The 16,971-nt window shown below is 47.8% G+C and overlaps 1 protein-coding gene across 8 annotated transcripts in view; it reads right to left on the bottom strand.

The window, feature by feature from the left end:
* The window catches only part of LOC310670204 (uncharacterized protein), a 56,623-nt gene that overhangs the window by 7,471 nt on the left and 32,181 nt on the right, over nt 1–16,971 (bottom strand). For 3 of the 8 annotated variants that reach the window (XM_083425077.1, XM_083425079.1, XM_083425078.1), the window contains exon 5: nt 7,771–7,944. In XM_083425077.1, the coding sequence (XP_083281203.1) occupies nt 7,771–7,944 (174 nt within the window). Of the gene's footprint in view, nt 1–2,394; nt 3,994–7,719; nt 7,945–12,666; nt 14,315–16,971 lie in introns of those variants that run through there. The other 5 variants (XM_083425082.1, XM_083425084.1, XM_083425083.1 and 2 more) reach the window with 4 other exon arrangements.

Raw genomic sequence — 16,971 nt, 5'->3', positions numbered from 1 at the left:
CTGAATCCCAAGGAAAGGCTGGGATGGAGAAGAGGCTAAGAAATGGCTCCATCAAGACACCCCTAAAAGAAAACCCACCCTCCCTATCAGCGAGTGGGGGGAAGAATGGGGTGGGGGGGGGGCTTCCCAGCCATGAGATCCCCCCCCTCCGAAAATAATCTCCCCCCCCCCCCGCCAAGCGGAATTTCTTGCTTCTGCAGCCCAGGAAAAGAGACAGATGAGGAAGTGTCCCAGGCGAAGAATGAAACGCAGACGCCATCCTGGGGGGGGGGTGTGGAAGCCCCCCCCCCCGTAAAAGCACCACAGGCAGGAAAGGCGAAGCCCAGGAGAGGGAGGGAGAGAGAGGGGCACATGCTGCTCAGGGGGCAGCCCCCCCCCTCTGGGACTCTTTCCCCCCTCCCAAATCCATCCTTTCCCTGCGTTTCCTGTCAGAAAACCAGTTTATACTGGGCTCTCAGAACCATTTGACCCCATTTCCCACCCCAGAGCAGGGCCAATCAGAAGCCTCTCCATTTGAGAGCTGGCCAGTCCCCTTTCAGTTTCCCCTGGGCCTCGTCCTCTCCTTTGCCAGGTTTCCTGAGGGAGTTTCCCCCCTGAGTTTCCCTCTTGGCTGCTCCCCCTCCCAGCTTCTCCTTCATTTCTCCTTCTCTTAATGCCCCCCCCCCTCAATGTCTGGGGAAGGGAAGAGTTTGGGGGCAGCTGCATCCCCCCCATAGCCAAGCAGGCCAATCAGGAACCCACGGAGGCGGCAGGGCCAGGAGATGGCGTTTCCCGCCCTTTTCCGAAAAAGGCGGGAACGCCATTTTGTTTCATCTGGAGGCCCCAGCTGCTCCCACAGACGTCATGGCTCCCCTGTGGACCTCGGGGGTCTTTCCTCCCAGCTGAAGGAGGGCGGCAGCTTCGAGTGCCAGCGCTCATGGGGCGTCCTCAGCCGCCTTCCTGCCATGATGGCTTTGCCTCCACAGAGCAGCCTTGCTCCTCGCCAGACGCCAGGAGTCCCAGGAGCCCTTTCTGAACGGCCCTCGCTTGTTCTTCCCCCTCAGGCGGTAGTTCAACAGGAGAAGTTGCTTCCACTCCAGATCCCTGCAGGTCTCAGGGGGCCACTGGAGCCCAGTGGGGAGACTGAGGGGAACTGGCTCAACTGGGGTCCTCCCAGTCCAGTCCAGACAAGAAATAGAGGGAGCTCTCAGAAGAGGAAGCCATTGCGGAGAAGAACCTGACTTGGCTGCTCCCTGCTGCGGGTCCCCTGCCTTTCTTCCAAGGCTTCAAGGGGGCTGCCATGGCCAGAGGAAGAGGCAGGCCCCCCACCCTGAAACCTCTGCAGGACCCTGGGGGGCAGCCAGAGCTCTTCCTCTTGTCATGGCTAAGCCTGCCTCAGTTTCCTTCCCCAAGGCCTTGGAGGAACCTTGGGGTGTGGAATAAGAAACCCCAAAAGGAGTTTAGGTTCCTGGCCAATGGGGAAAGGAACATTATATTGCATCTTTCCAGAGGAGTCCAGGCATTGCCTCCAAGGTCCAGGGACTGATCCGCCCTGGCTTCCTCCTTCTCGGAGGTCCCTCCTGGAGAAGGGGTCCCAGGTCTCCATGGGAAGAAGCGTCCCTGAGGCCTGCTTTTGCCTTTTACACCCCGGCCACCTTCCCTCTGGTGTTTATGTGAGCTCTAGAGATCGGATCACATACAGATCCTCCCCTTTAGGGATTCCTGCTCCTTCCTTGCCCAGGGAAGCAGCCTCTCTGGCATGTAGGGGGGAGGGGGGCACATTGATGCAAGGGGCACATTGATACACCAACCATATTTCAGTTTTGAGAAACGTGTCTATAGATCTGTGAGTACAACAGTTGTGACCACGCCGCCCACCAGTTAGCTGTTGGTGTTTGACAAGAGTAGGTGTGTTTTTAGTGCAGCCAAATGAACAATTGTGAGAAATGTAAAAGTGCTCCAACGCTATTTTAAATCCTTAAGATTTAAAAAGACCAAAGGTAAGTTATTCCACTCAGTAATCAGGATTACACGTGATTTTTAAATAAATTCAGTGGTTTTATTAATAAATGTTAATTTTTTGAAAATGTCTGTTTCGGGCACTTTGATACACTAAGACATGGGGCATTCTGAAGAAAATCAGCCCTGAGTGCTCATTGGAAGGACAGATCCTGAAGCTGAGGCTCCAGTACTTGGGCCACCTCATGAGAAGAGAAGACTCCCTGGAAAAGACCCTGATGTTGGGAAAGATGGAGGGCACAAGGAGAAGGGGACGACGGACGACGAGATGGTTGGACAGTGTTCTCAAAGCTGCGAGCATGAGTCCGACCAAAGTGCGGGAGACAGTGGAAGACAGGAGTGCCCGGCGTGCTCTGGTCCAGGAGGTCACGAAGAGTCAGACACAACTAAACGACTAAACAACATCAACGCATGATGTTTTATCATGTTTTCAATATTCTGTTGGGAGCTGCCCAGCGTATCTGTGGAAAACCAGCCAGATGGGGAGGGTACAAGTAATAAATTATTATTTTTTTTAAAAAATTCTTCCAGTAGCACCTTAAAGACCAACTAAGTTTATTCATGCATGGTATCTGAAGTAGTGTACATGCACACGAAAGCTCATACCAATAGCAAACTTTTTATTTTGTTTCGATTATGGCAGATCAACATGGCTACATACCTATATCTGTTGTTATTATTGTTTCTTCTTTAAACATTCTAAGCACTATTAGCGTTTCTCCTCTTCATGAATTCTTTGATGGGAAGTAAGACTATCCCTCCGACTGAAGCTCTTTCTACATTCCAAGCATTGATAGGGTTTCTCTCCTGTATGAATTATTCGATGAGAAGCGAGTTTCCCCCCCTCACGAAAGCTCTTTCCACATTCCAAGCATTGATAGGGTTTCTGACCTGTATGAGTTTTTTGATGGCTCAGGAGATGGGCCCTTTGGGTGAAGCTCTTTCCACATTCCTGGCACAGGTAGGGTTTCTCACCTGTATGAATTCTTCGATGAGAAGCAAGTTTTCCCCCCTGACGAAAGCTCTTTCCACATTCCTGGCACAGGTAGGGTTTCTCACCTGTATGAATTCTTTGATGGGAAGTGAGAGAGCTGCTCCGACTAAAGCTCTTTCCACATTCGAAGCATTTATATGGTTTCTGACCTGTATGAATTCTTTGATGGGAAGTGAGATTGGCCCTCTGAGTGAAGCTCTTTCCACACTCATAGCACTGAAAAGGTTTTTCCCCTGTATGAATTCTTTGATGGGAAGTGAGATTTCTCCTCTGACTGAAGCACTTTCCGCATTGCAAACACTGATAGGGTTTTTCCCCTGTATGAATTCTTCGATGGGAAGTGAGTTTCCCACTCTCACTAAAGCTCTTTCCACATTCCAAGCACTGGTAGGGTTTTCCCCCTGTATGAAATCTTTGATGGGTTGTCAGAATCCTACTATGGCTGAAGGTCTTTCTACATTCCAAGCACTGATAGGGTTTCTGATCTGTATGAGTTTTTTGATGCATCAGGAGATGGGCCCCTTGGGTGAAGCTCTTTCCACATTCCAAGCACTGATAAGGCTTTTCCCCTCTATGAATTCTTTGATGGGAAGTGAGCGCTGAGCTCAGTCTGAATCTCTTTCCACATTCCAAGCACTGATAGGGTGTCTCCCCTGTATGAATCCTTTGATGGGAAGTCAGACTGCTCCTGTGAGTGAAGCACTTTCCACACTGCAAACACTGATAGGGTTTCTCTCCTGTATGAATTCTTTGATGGGAAATGAGAGAATCCTTCCGAGTGAAGCTCTTTCCACATTCCAAGCACTGATACAATTTCTCTGCACTGTGAGTTCTTTCGTGTGAAGTAAGACTATCCCTCTGAATGAAGATCTTTCTTTGATGGGAGGTGGACTGGGAGCTCTGACGGATGTTCTCTCCACACCCTGAATATTGATTTGACTTCTCCGCTATGTGGATTCTGTTGTGGTCCCCTTTGTTCTTCCCCTCCGATTCATCACCATCTGCAATAAAGAGAAAAGCTAATTAGAGCCTCAGGAAGAAATGAAGCAGCAGATTAATGAACAATGTTAATGAATTCAAAAATTCCTTCCAGTAGCACCTTAGAGACGAATTAAGTTTGTTCTTGGTATGTGCTTTCGTGTGCATGCACACTTCTTCAGATACACTGACACCGAAGTCACCAGACCCTTATATATAGTGAGAGGGTGGGGAGAGGTATTTCTCAGAAGGGTGGTGGGAATGGGTGATTGGCTGGTAGGTGTGGTAAATCTGTTGAAGACTGTTAAAGACTGCAATTGGTCTTACAGGAAAAAGCAAGGGGTGAGATGGCTAAAACAGCTTTATCGTGTATAATGAGATAAGAATCCAATGTCTGTATTCAGACCAGGTCTCTCCATGGCTTTAGGTTTGGTAATAAGTTGTAATTCAGCAACTTCTTTTTCCAGTCTATTTCTGAAATTCTTTTGTAATAAGACAGCTACTTTGAGATCTTGTTTAGAATGTCCTGGGAGACTGAAGTGTTCTCCTACTGGTTTCTCTGTCTTGTGATTCCTGATATCAGATTTATGTCCATTTATCCTTTGGCGTAGGGTTTGGCCTGTTTGTCCAATATAGAGAGCTGAAGGGCACTGTTGGCATTTGATGGCATACACAATGTTAGAAGAAGAGCAATTAAATAGTTCTCAGATGGTATGTATCACAGGTACAAGAGAGGTTTAAGTGGATAGGAGTTTAGAAAATGTTGTTCAAAATCTGCCATGAAGATGTTGGCATACTGTGGGGCCATGCGGGGGCCCATTGCTGTGCCGCTGATCTGGAGGAACAGGTCATCACCAAATTTGAAGTTGTTGTGGGTAAGGACCAAATGGCAGAGTTTCATAGCAAAGTCCGCTGTGATTTTATCTCAAATGGTGTTCTTTATAGCTTGAAAGCCATCGTTGTGTGGGATATTGGTATACAGAGATTCCACATCCATAGTGGCTACTATAGTATTGTTAGGAAGATTATTCAAATCTGTGGTGTCACGTACGTAGCTGGGAGCGCGGATGGCATATGGTTTCAGAACAGAGTCCATATAACCATATAGGAAGAGTAATAGTGCCAATACCTGAGATGATGGGGCGTCCTGGATTTCCTGGTTTGTGTATTTTAGGTAGAAGATAGAAAGTTCCTGCTAGAGGTTCTGCTGGTGTGTTTGTGAGGATCTGTTCTTGGATGTGTGGAGGTAGCTCCTCAACAATCTTGTTCAGTTCTTTGTTATATTCTTGTGTGGGGTCTGAGTCCAATTTTATGTAAAAGGTGGTATTAGAAAGTTGCCTGTGAGCCTCCTGGATGTAATCAGTTTTGTTCATGATGACGACAGCTCCACCCTTGTACGCCTCTTTAGTTATAATGTCTGGGTTGTTCCTGAGATTATCTATGGCTCTCCTTTCAGCATGGTTTAGATTTTGTTGTAAGCGATGGTGTTTTCTGGTTACATCCGTTTGGATTCTGTGGCGGAAGCCCAATGCAAAAATCCTCAGGATCCATGTGGCTCTGTGCTTTGTAACCACGTTTTTGCACCATTGTGGCCCCAGGCAACACTGGGTGCGTGCTTTTTCTGGTGCAGGCTGTAGCCATGGACATGCTATGTGATCTGATGGTGAATTTGGGGTGACCCAATGTAAAAATCCTTAGGATCCATAGACTTTTACCTCCCCCCTCCCAGGCAGCCTCCTTTATCGCTAGCGTCCCTTATCTCCCTCCCGATCCCTTACCGATCAGCTGCTTCCTTTCGACACTCCCTTCCCTCTTGTTTGCCTTAGTGTCTTTCCCTTAGCTGGAGCAGTTCTTTGCTACTCCTTTTATTGTAATTTCTCTCCTCATTACTTTAGTCTTCCTGTCTCCTCTCCTTGCAAGTTTGCTCTCTTTACCTTCCCCCTCCCAGGCAGCCTTCTTTATTGCTAGCGTCCCTTATCTCGCTCCCGGTCGCTTGCCGATCAGCGGCTTTGTTTCAACACCCACTTCCCTCTTTCAAAAAACAAAAACAAAAAAAGCATGATCTGCTTTTTGCCCCTGGGCAATTCGGCTCCAAGGACCACGCATTCGCCCCATAAGACACACAGACATTTCCCCTTGCATTTTAGGAAGAAAAAAGTGTGTCTTATGAAGCAAAAAATAAGGTAATTAAAATACATTCTAGAATCAATTCAGAATGAAATTAATGGCAGCCATTGGGTTAGAGTTCTATGAAGATTACAGAAGGAGAGAGGGGGTCGGACTGTCCATGATCCCACGATTCTCCTCCTTTACTTCCTTATGCAGAACTCTTTGGTCAGGATCCATGCCTTGTCTGTGAAACCTACACCCCATTAGCAGTTGCTTCAGTCTGATTGGTCTAAATTTAAATTTATACAAAAATCACTTTCTTCAGTTTGAACCCCCCTCCCGTGTTCATGAGGAGACCAACTCTGTATTGTTTCATTGGTAACAGAAGAGGAAAAATGACTATTAATCACACTAAATCTAAACACAATGAGCTCCTGACTAGGCATTCAGCTATGCAATGTTGGATGCTCTCTATTCTCTCCTGTTTCCCCATTTTTTGTTCCAGTTTAAAACATTTCATGAACCCAGAACTCACACACTGACTGCTAACGATGAATCGTATGTTACAGATATTTCTGCAAACAGATTCTGCTAGTTTTGAGATATACAAATGACATGAGAAGACTCAGTCTACGTCAGGGGTCGGCAAGCTTCACCTCGCCTGGGCTGGTTCACTCTCACGGAGATCACTCTGTTGGCAGGATCACGTGTGTACACACAGGACTCGCCAAGCGGACGGCTCAGGGGCAGCTTAAATGACCCCGTGAGCCGCTTGCGGCCCGTGGACTGTAGAATGCTGACCCCCGGTCTACATATTTCATCATTTAGTGGTCCTATGATCCTTGTTTTTAAAAGCAAATAAAAGTTATTCCAAAAAGAAAAGAAAAAGGCAACACACGGAGGACGCAGGATCAGGATTCAGTTCCAGAAATGTGTGTGGATAAGCCTGATCCATGGAAAATGTGTAAAAGGAAGTAACCTTAAGCCTAAACAGCATACAGCCTATAACTTGAATCCGTATTCAGGTTAACAGAAAAAAACAACAGCACTGTTTGTTCCATTTCTGTGGAAGAAGAAGCAAAACTCCTTGTTTACATCTGTTATAATAAGGTTTGTTTGCAACCTGTTTTCCCACAGATTTTCTTTAACATATAGACACAATACATCTCATCATATCTTTTTTCTTAACATCTTCTGCTCGAAGGAGCTTTGTGACTTCCTTCTATCACGTCTAATTTGCCAATTAATTGCATTCTGTTTTGTTTCTTTTTTCAGTTACATCAATACCTATCTCATAACATTGTTCGGCATAAACAAGTGACATTTTAATCTTACAAATCTTCCGACAGTCAGATTTCAGCTGAGGGAAAGGGAAGCGGTGCCAGGGAGAGAAAGTGACGTTGCGTCAGCTTCCGATCCGCTCTTCCCATTGCAAGAGCCAATCAAAAGTCGCGCCTTGGAAGTCAAAGAGACTTCAAGAACGGATTCCGACTATACGACTGTATTCCTAGCTCAAAATGCCTGCAGGAGACAAAGGCGCAGGCAGGAAGCAGGTGGAGGAGCCCGAAAAAGTGCTCCCCTTCTCCATCTCCCTCCGCCTGCCTGCCTCCCCCCCCCCCAAGCTGAGCAAGCCCTGGTACCTCTCCGGCTCCATCCATCCAGGTCCCCATCTCCACTCCCTTGGGACTCACCATATCTCTCGGAGGTCCCTGGGAGGGAACGCTCAGAGGTTGAGAGGAGGGATGCAGGAGACAACCTGACCAGGTCAACCGTCCATCTTCCCCCTTCCATCCTCGCTAGGTTTACAGATTCAGTCTCTTTCATCCTTCCTGAGGAGTCGAGGAGCCAAAAGAAGCTGCAGGGTCCTGGGAGAGAGAAAGAAGCAAAGGGAGCCTCAGAGGTCCTGCAGGAATTCTCCTGCCCTAGAGAAGCACAAACGGGGCAGCCCCTTCCCAAGAGAAGCCCCATTTCTAACCATCCCTAGGATGGCATGGTCTGCACACTAGTGACCTGACAGTAGATCCCTTTGAACTCAATGGGGATAACTGACAGAACTTGGCGAAAAACCACACTGTCCTGTCCCCAAGCCTGAAAACTGCAACCCCAGAGCATGGGCAGAAAAGAGCAGAGTAGATATTACATGTAGGTGCCCCCATGCTAGGTGCTTTGTGTGGAGAGCACCGTTGACACGCTTTAGAAAGCCTCTAAGTGCAAGCCAGACAGATGTTGTGGCCATATTTAATAATAATAATAATAATAATAATAATAATAATAATAATAATAATTTATTATTTATATCCCGCCTCTGTCAGGGATTTCATGGGGACCAAATCTTTGGGGAAGATTTGAGGATACAATTTGCTGTTTTCCCCCCAGAGCTCCTGATGGAATTTATGTGTAGTTTATTGGATCCTGAAGCCTGGACCACCATTCCTAAGTACTTTTAGTTTAAGACTTGTTCTAGTTTATGGCCTTGGAGTTCCCAGCTTCTAAGCTTTGGTTTTTCCCCGAAAGCGAGAACCTAACTCACGGTGTTATATCTAGTGGGCTGGACCTGGAGCACAAAGGGTCAAGTTTTGCTTGCATGAGGCCTTTGCTCCTTATCCAAACTTATCAGTCAGGAACTTAAGAGGTCAAATCTGGAGAGTATTTCATTCTGGACGTCTTGTGGCAGAGCACAGAAGGAGTGTAATAAATTCTTTTCAGTTCTGTCAATAAGGTCATTTCCCAGATTCCTCTAGTACAAGGACCCTGGGGGTGTCTGAGTTATCGGGGCCTGTCAGGGACCCCAGGATCTCCTGCAATGCTTTTACAAAGTTTTGGTGGAAGAATATTCCCAGATAAAACAGGGGATACCCCCCCCACACACACATCGATAGTTTTCCATTCAAGGAAAGTTGTGGGTGTGTTAAAATCTCAGACGCTGTAGCTGGCGCTATTGGGCTCCCTCAAAATTGCGGAGGTTTGTCCTACAGAGATCTGTATGGAATTTCAAAACTGATCTGATGATCCAGCAGGGAGCCTTACCAGAAAGTCCAGGATCCCACACTTCACCCCCTTGACTTCCTCCTGCAGAGCTCTCTGGTCAGGATCCAGCAACGACCAGTCCTTGTGTGTGAAACAAAAAGCTACGTCTTCAAAACACACTGGCCCCTAAGAGAGAAAGGGAGAATGAAGACCATCTTCTACACATTGCTCCCTTCTTTTCTGCCTCTTAATAGCTGTGATGTTTTAATTCTATTCTTTTCCTGCATGCTTATTTCAACATTGGTCTGGTGCTGCAGATGCAGAAGGGCTTTTCTTCTCCCTCTGCTCAAAGCCCCCTCCCCAAAAATGAAGGCAGCATCTGGATCCCAAGGAAGAGCAGAGCTGCAGACCTCCTGCGATCTCCCCCCCCCCCCCCCAGGATTGGCAGAGAGGACAAGGGAGGACCCTCTGCTCTCTGACTTGGGGGTCTCCCCCCACCGTGCATGATCTGAACAGGGACACCCATGGCCCCTCCCTGCACCCCTGGGACCCCTGAGGGGAAAGAGAGAGGGGACTCACCGAGGAAGCTTTTGCAAAGGAGGAGAAGAAAGCAACCTCCTCTCTGTTTGCAGGAAGGGATGTGGGAGGGAGGGAATTTAGCCATGGAGGACCTTGACCCCCCCTTCATTTCCTGTCCTCTCTAGGAATCCAGCTCTGCTCCTTTTAACCCTTGCAAAGCCGAGGGACCCCCTCCCTCTCCCTACCTGCTGTTTTCCTGCTCAGGCGCTCACGGGGCTGCCCCTCCCCCGTGCCAAGGACGGAGGTTGGAAATGAGGGGGGGGGGAGATCCCTTCCTCTCCTATAATAATCTCCCCCCCCCCCAGCGGACTTTCCTGCCTCTGCAGCTCAGGAAGAGAGACAGATGAGGAAGTGTCCCAGGCGAGGAATGAAACGCACACGGGATGGGGCGGGGGGGAGGTGTGGAAGCCCCCCCCCCCGTAAAAGCACCACAGGCAGGAAAGGCGAAGCCCAGGAGAGGGAGGGAGGGAGAGGGGCACATGCCGCTCAGGGGGCAGCTCCCCCCACACACTCTGGGTCTCTTCCCCCCCCTCCACACTCCATCCTTTCCCTGCGTTTCCTGTCAGAAAACCAGTTTATACTGGGCTGTCAGAACCATTTGACCCCATTTCCCACCCCAGAGCAGGGCCAATCAGAAGCCTCTCCATTTGAGAGCTGGCCAATCCCCTTTCAGTTTCCCCTGGGCCTCGTCCTCTCCTTTGCCAGGTTTCCTGAGGGAGTTTCCCCCCTGAGTTTCCCTCTTGGCTGCTCCCCCTCCCAGCTTCTCCCTCATTTCTCCTTCTCTTAATGCCCCCCCTCAATGTCTGGGGAAGGGAAGAGTTTGGGGGCAGCTGCATCCCCCCCCCCCATGGCCAGGCAGGCCAAGCAGGAACCCACGGAGGCGACAGGGCCAGGAGATGGCCGTTTCCCGCCCTTTTCCGAAAAAAGCGGGAACGCCATTTTGTTTCATCTGGAGGCCCCAGCTGCTCCCACAGACGTCATGGCTCCCCTGTGGACCTCAGGGGTCTTTCCTCCCAGCTGAAGGAGGGCGGCAGCTTCGAGTGCCAGCGCTCATGGGGCGTCCTCAGCCGCCTTCCTGCCATGATGGCTTTGCCTCCACAGAGCAGCCTTGCTCCTCGCCAGACGCCAGGAGTCCCAGGAGCCCTTTCTGAACGGCCCTCGCTTGTTCTTCCCCCTCAGGCGGTAGTTCAACAGGAGAAGTCGCTTGCACTCCAGATCCCTGCAGGTCTCAGGGGGCCACTGGAGCCCAGTGGGGAGACTGAGGGGAACTGGCTGAACTGGGGTCCTCCCAGTCCAGTCCAGACAAGAAAGAGAGGGAGCTCTCAGAAGAGGAAGCCATTGCGGAGAAGAACCGGACTTGGCTGCTCCCTGCTGCGGGTCCCCTGACTTTCTTCAAGGGTGCTGCCATGGCCAGAAGAAGACACAGCCCCCCCCCCGAATCCTCTGCAGGACCCTGGTGGGCAGCCAGAGCTCTTCCTCTTGTCATGGCTAAGCCTGCCTCAGTTTCCTTCCCCAAAGCCTTGGAGGAACCTTGGGATGCGGAATGACAACCCCAAAAGGAGCTTAGATTCCTGGCCAATGGGGAATGGAACATTATATTGCATATTTCCATAGGAGTCCAGGCATTGCCTTCAAGGTCCAGGGACTGATCCGCCCTGGCTTCCTCCTCCTCCTCGGAGGTCCCTTCTGGAGAAGGGGTCCCAGGTCTCCATGGGGAGAAGCGTCCCTGAGGCCTGCTTTTGCCTTTTACACCCCGGCCACCTTCCCTCTGGTGTTTATGTGAGCTCTAGAGATGGGATCACATACAGATCCTCCCCTTTAGGGATTCCTGCTCCTTCCTTGCCCAGGGAAGCAGCCTCTCTGGCATGTAGGGGGGCACATTGATGCAAGGGGCACATTGATACACCAACAATATTTCAGTTTTGAGAAACGTGTCTATACATCTGTGAGTACAACAGTTGTGACCACGCCGCCCACCAGTTAGCTGTTGGCGTTTGACAAGAGTAGGTGTGTTTATAGTGCAGCATCAAAGGGCTCATCTTCCTGGTAATTAGAGTTGTTTGACAGTGGACTGGTCTCCCTCTGGAGTTTGTGGTCTCTCCTTCACTGGCGGTTTTTGAGAAGAGGTTGGATGACAATCTCTCAGGGATGCTTGAAATGAGATTCCTGTATTGCAGAGGGTTGGACTGGATGACCCCAGGGTACTTACAACTCTTGTAGGGACGCGGGTGGCACTGTGGTCTAAACCACTGAGCCTCTTGGGCTTGCTGATTGGAAGGTTGGCGGTTCAAATCCCCATGATGGGGTGAGCTCCCATTGCTCTGTCCAAGCTCCTGCCAACCTAGCAGTTCAAAAGCACACCAGTGCAAGTAGATAAATAGGTACCACAGCAGTGGGAAGGTAAACGGTGTTTCTGTGCGCTCTGGCACTCGTCACGGTCCTCCGTGTGCCAGTAGCGGTTTAGTCATGCTGTCCACATGACTCGGAAAGCTGTCTGTGGACAAACGACAGCTCCCTCGCCCTGAAAGCGAGATGAGCGCTGTAACACAGTCTCCTTTGACTTAAACATCCAGAGGTCCTTTACCTTTTACTTTTACTTGCAACTCTACAGTTCTACTGAAAGAAGATCAAACCTCTCCATTCTGAAGGAAATCAGCCCTGAGTGCTCATTGGAAGGTCAGATCGTGAAGCTGAGGCTCCAGTACTTGGGCCACCTCATGAGAAGAGAAGACTCCCTGGAAAAGACCCTGATGTTGGGAAAGATGGAGGGCACAAGGAGACGGGGACGACAGAGGATGAGATGGTGGGACAGTGTTCTCAAAGCTGCCAGCATGAGTCTGACCAAAGTGCGGGAGACAGTGGAAGACAGGAGTGCCTGGCGTGCTCTGGTCCAGGGGGTCACGAAGAGTCGGACACGACTAAACAACAACAACGCTTGATGTTTTATCATGTTTTCAATATTCTGTTGGGAGCTGCCCAATGTGTCTGTGGAACACCAGCCAGATGGGGAGGGTACAAGCAATAAATTATTTTTTTTAAAAAAAAAATTCTTCCAGTAGCACCTTAAAGACCAACTAAGTTTATTCATGCATAGTATCTGAAGTAGTGTACATGCACACGAAAGCTCATACCAATAGCAAACTTTTTTATTTTGTTTCGATTATGGCAGATCAACATGGCTACCTACCTATATCTGTTGTTATTATTGTTTCTTCTTTAAACATTCTAAGCACTATTAGCGTTTCTCCTCTTCATGAATTCTTTGATGGGAAGTAAGACTATCCCTCCGACTGAAGCTCTTTCTACATTCCAAGCATTGATAGGGTTTCTCTCCTGTATGAATTCTTCGATGAGAAGCGAGTTTTCCCCCCTCACGAAAGCTCTTTCCACATTCCAAGCATTGATAGGGTTTCTCCCCTGTATGAATTCTTCGATGAGAAGCGAGTTTTCCCCCCTCACGAAAGCTCTTTCCACATTCCAAGCATTGATAGGGTTTCTCCCCTGTATGAATTCTTCGATGAGAAGCGAGTTTTCCCCCCTCACGAAAGCTCTTTCCACATTCCTGGCACAGGTAGGGTTTCTCACCTGTATGAATTCTTTGATGGGAAGTGAGAGAGTTGCTCCGACTAAAGCTCTTTCCACATTCAAAGCATTTATAGGGCTTCTGACCTGTATGAATTCTTCGATGGGAAGTGAGATTGGCCCTCTGAGTGAAGCTCTTTCCACACTCATAGCACTGAAAAGGTTTTTTCCCTGTATGAATTCTTTGATGGGAAGTGAGATTTCTCCTCTGACTGAAGCACTTTCCGCATTGCAAACACTGATAGGGTTTCTCCCCTGTATGAATTCTTCGATGGGAAGTGAGTTTCCCATTCTCACTAAAGCTCTTTCCACATTCCAAGCACTGATAGGGTTTTTCCCCTGTATGAAATCTTTGATGGGTTGTCAGAGACCTACTATGGCTGAAGGTCTTTCTACATTCCAAGCACTGGTATGGTTTCTCCCCTGTATGAATTCTTTGATGGAACGTGAGAGAGACTCTGTGACTGAATTTCTTTCCGCATTCCAAGCACTGATAGGGTTTCTCCCCTGTATGAATTCTGTGATGGGAAGTGAGCTGTGAGCTCAGTCTGAATTTCTTTCCGCATTCCAAGCACTGATAGGGTTTCTCCCCTGTATGAATTCTGTGATGGGAAGTGAGCTGTGAGCTCAGTCTGAATTTCTTTCCGCATTCCAAGCACTGATAGGGTTTCTCCCCTGTATGAATTCTGTGATGGGAAGTGAGAGTATCCTTCCGACTGAAGCTCTTTCCACATTCCAAGCATTGATAGGGTTTCTGATCTGTATGAGTTTTTTGATGCATCAGGAGATGCGCCCTTTGGGTGAAGCTCTTTCTACATTCCAAGCATTGATAGGGTTTCTCCCCTGTATGAATTCTTCGATGGGAAGTGAGAGAATCCTTCCGACTAAAGCTCTTTCCACATTCCAAGCACTGATGCAATTTCTCTGCACTGTGAGTTCTTTCGTGTGAAGTAAGGCTTTCCCTCTGAATGAAGCTCTTTCTTTGATGGGAGGTGGACTGGGAGCTCTGACGGATGTTCTCTCCACACCCTGAATATTGATTTGACTTCTCCGCTATGTGGATTCTGTTGTGGTCCCCTTTGTTCTTCCCCTCCAACTCATCACCATCTGCAATGAAGAGAGAAGCTAATTAGAGCCTCAGGAAGAAATGAAGCAGCAGATTAATGAACAATGTTAATGAATTAAAAAATTCCTTCCAGTAGCACCTTAGATGCCAATTAAGTTTGTTATTGGTATGCGCTTTCGTGTGCATGCACACTTCTTCAGACACACTGAAACAGAAGTCACCAGAGCCTTATATATAGTGAGAGGGTGGGGAGAGGTATTTCTCAGAAGGGTGGTGGGAATGGTGAGATGGCTAAAACAGCTTTATCATGTATAATGAGATAAGAATCCAACATCTCTATTCAGACCAGGTCTCTCCAGGGTTTTAAGTTTGGTAATAAGTTGCAATTCAGCAACTTCTTTTTCCAGTCTATTTCTGAAATTCTTTTGTAATAAGACAGCTTCTTTGAGATCTTGTTTAGAATGTCCCGGGAGACTGAAGTGTTCTCCTACTGGTTTCTCTGTCTTGTGATTCCTGATATCAGATTTATGTCCATTTATCCTTTGGCGTAGGGTTTGGCCTGTCTGTCCAATATAGAGAGCTGAAGGGCACTGTTGGCATTTGATGACATACATAATGTTAGAAGATGAGCAATTAAATAGTCTTGAGATGGTATGTATCACAGGTACAAGAGAGGTTTAAGTGGATAGGAGTTTAGGAAATGTTGTTGGAAATCTGCCATGAAGATGTTGGCATACTGTGGGGCCATGCGGGGGCCCATTGCTGTGCCGCTGATCGGGAGGAACAGGTCATCACCAAATTTGAAGTTGTTGTGGGTAAGGACCAAATGGCAGAGTTTCATAGCAAAGTCCGCTCTGATTTTATCTGAAATGGTGTTCTTTATAGCTTGAAAGCCATCGTTGTGTGGGATATTGGTATACAGACATTCCACATCCATAGTGGCTACTATAGTATTGTTAGGAAGATTATTCAAATCTGTGGTGTCACATACGTAGCTGGGAGCGCGGATGGCATATGGTTTCAGAACAGAGTCCATATAACCATATAGGAAGAGTAATAGTGCCAATACCTGAGATGATGGGGCGTCCTGGATTTCCTGGTTTGTGTATTTTAGGTAGAAGATAGAAAGTTCCTGCTAGAGGTTCTGCTGGTGTGTTTGTGAGGATCTGTTCTTGGATGTGTGGAGGTAGCTCCTCAACAATCTTGTTCAGTTCTTTGGTATATTCTTGTGTGGGGTCTGAGTCCAATTTTATGTAAAAGGTGGTATTAGAAAGTTGCCTGTGAGCCTCCTGGATGTAATCAGTTTTGTTCATGATGACGACAGCTCCACCCTTGTACGCCTCTTTAGTTATAATGTCTGGGTTGTTCCTGAGATTATCTATGGCTCTCCTTTCAGCATGGTTTAGATTTTGTTGTAAGCGATGGTGTTTTCTGGTTACATCCGTTTGGATTCTGTGGCGGAAACCCAATGCAAAAATCCTCAGGATCCATGTGGCCCTGTGCTTTGTAACCACGTTTTTGCACCATTGTGGCCCCAAGCAACACTGGGTGCGTGCTTTTTCTGGTGCAGGCTGTAGCCATGGACATGCTATGTGATCTGATGGTGAATTTGGGGTGACCCAATGTAAAAATCCTTAGGATCCATAGACTTTTACCTCCCCCCTCCCAGGCAGCCTCCTTTATCGCTAGCGTCCCTTATCTCCCTCCCGATCCCTTACCGATCAGCTGCTTCCTTTCGACACTCCCTTCCCTCTTGTTTGCCTTAGTGTCTTTCCCTTAGCTGGAGCAGTTCTTTGCTACTCCTTTTATTGTAATTTCTCTCCTCATTACTTTAGTCTTCCTGTCTCCTCTCCTTGCAAGTTTGCTGTCTTTACCTTCCCCCTCCCAGGCAGCCTTCTTTATTGCTAGCGTCCCTTATCTCGCTCCCGGTCGCTTGCCGATCAGCGGCTTTGTTTCAACACCCACTTCCCTCTTTCAAAAAACAAAAACAAAAAAAGCATGATCTGCTTTTTGCCCCTGGGCAATTCGGCTCCAAGGACCACGCATTCGCCCCATAAGACACACAGACATTTCCCCTTGCATTTTAGGAAGAAAAAAGTGTGTCTTATGAAGCAAAAAATAAGGTAATTAAAATACATTCTAGAATCAATTCAGAATGAAATTAATGGCAGCCATTGGGTTAGAGTTCTATGAAGATTACAGAAGGAGAGAGGGGGTCGGACTGTCCATGATCCCACGATTCTCCTCCTTTACTTCCTTATGCAGAACTCTTTGGTCAGGATCCATGCCTTGTCTGTGAAACCTACACCCCATTAGCAGTTGCTTCAGTCTGATTGGTCTAAATTTAAATTTATACAAAAATCACTTTCTTCAGTTTGAACCCCCCTCCCGTGTTCATGAGGAGACCAACTCTGTATTGTTTCATTGGTAACAGAAGAGGAAAAATGACTATTAATCACACTAAATCTAAACACAATGAGCTCCTGACTAGGCATTCAGCTATGCAATGTTGGATGCTCTCTATTCTCTCCTGTTTCCCCATTTTTTGTTCCAGTTTAAAACATTTCATGAACCCAGAACTCACACACTGACTGCTAACGATGAATCGTATGTTACAGATATTTCTGCAAACAGATTCTGCTAGTTTTGAGATATACAAATGACATGAGAAGACTCAGTCTACGTCAGGGGTCGGCAA

Source organism: Podarcis tiliguerta (genome assembly GCF_965153285.1).
Source record: "Podarcis tiliguerta genome assembly, chromosome: 2".
Taxonomy (NCBI): Eukaryota; Metazoa; Chordata; class Lepidosauria; order Squamata; family Lacertidae; genus Podarcis; species Podarcis tiliguerta.
The sequence above is the reverse complement of the archived record's forward strand: the minus strand, read 5'-3'. Positions and strand labels throughout refer to the sequence as shown.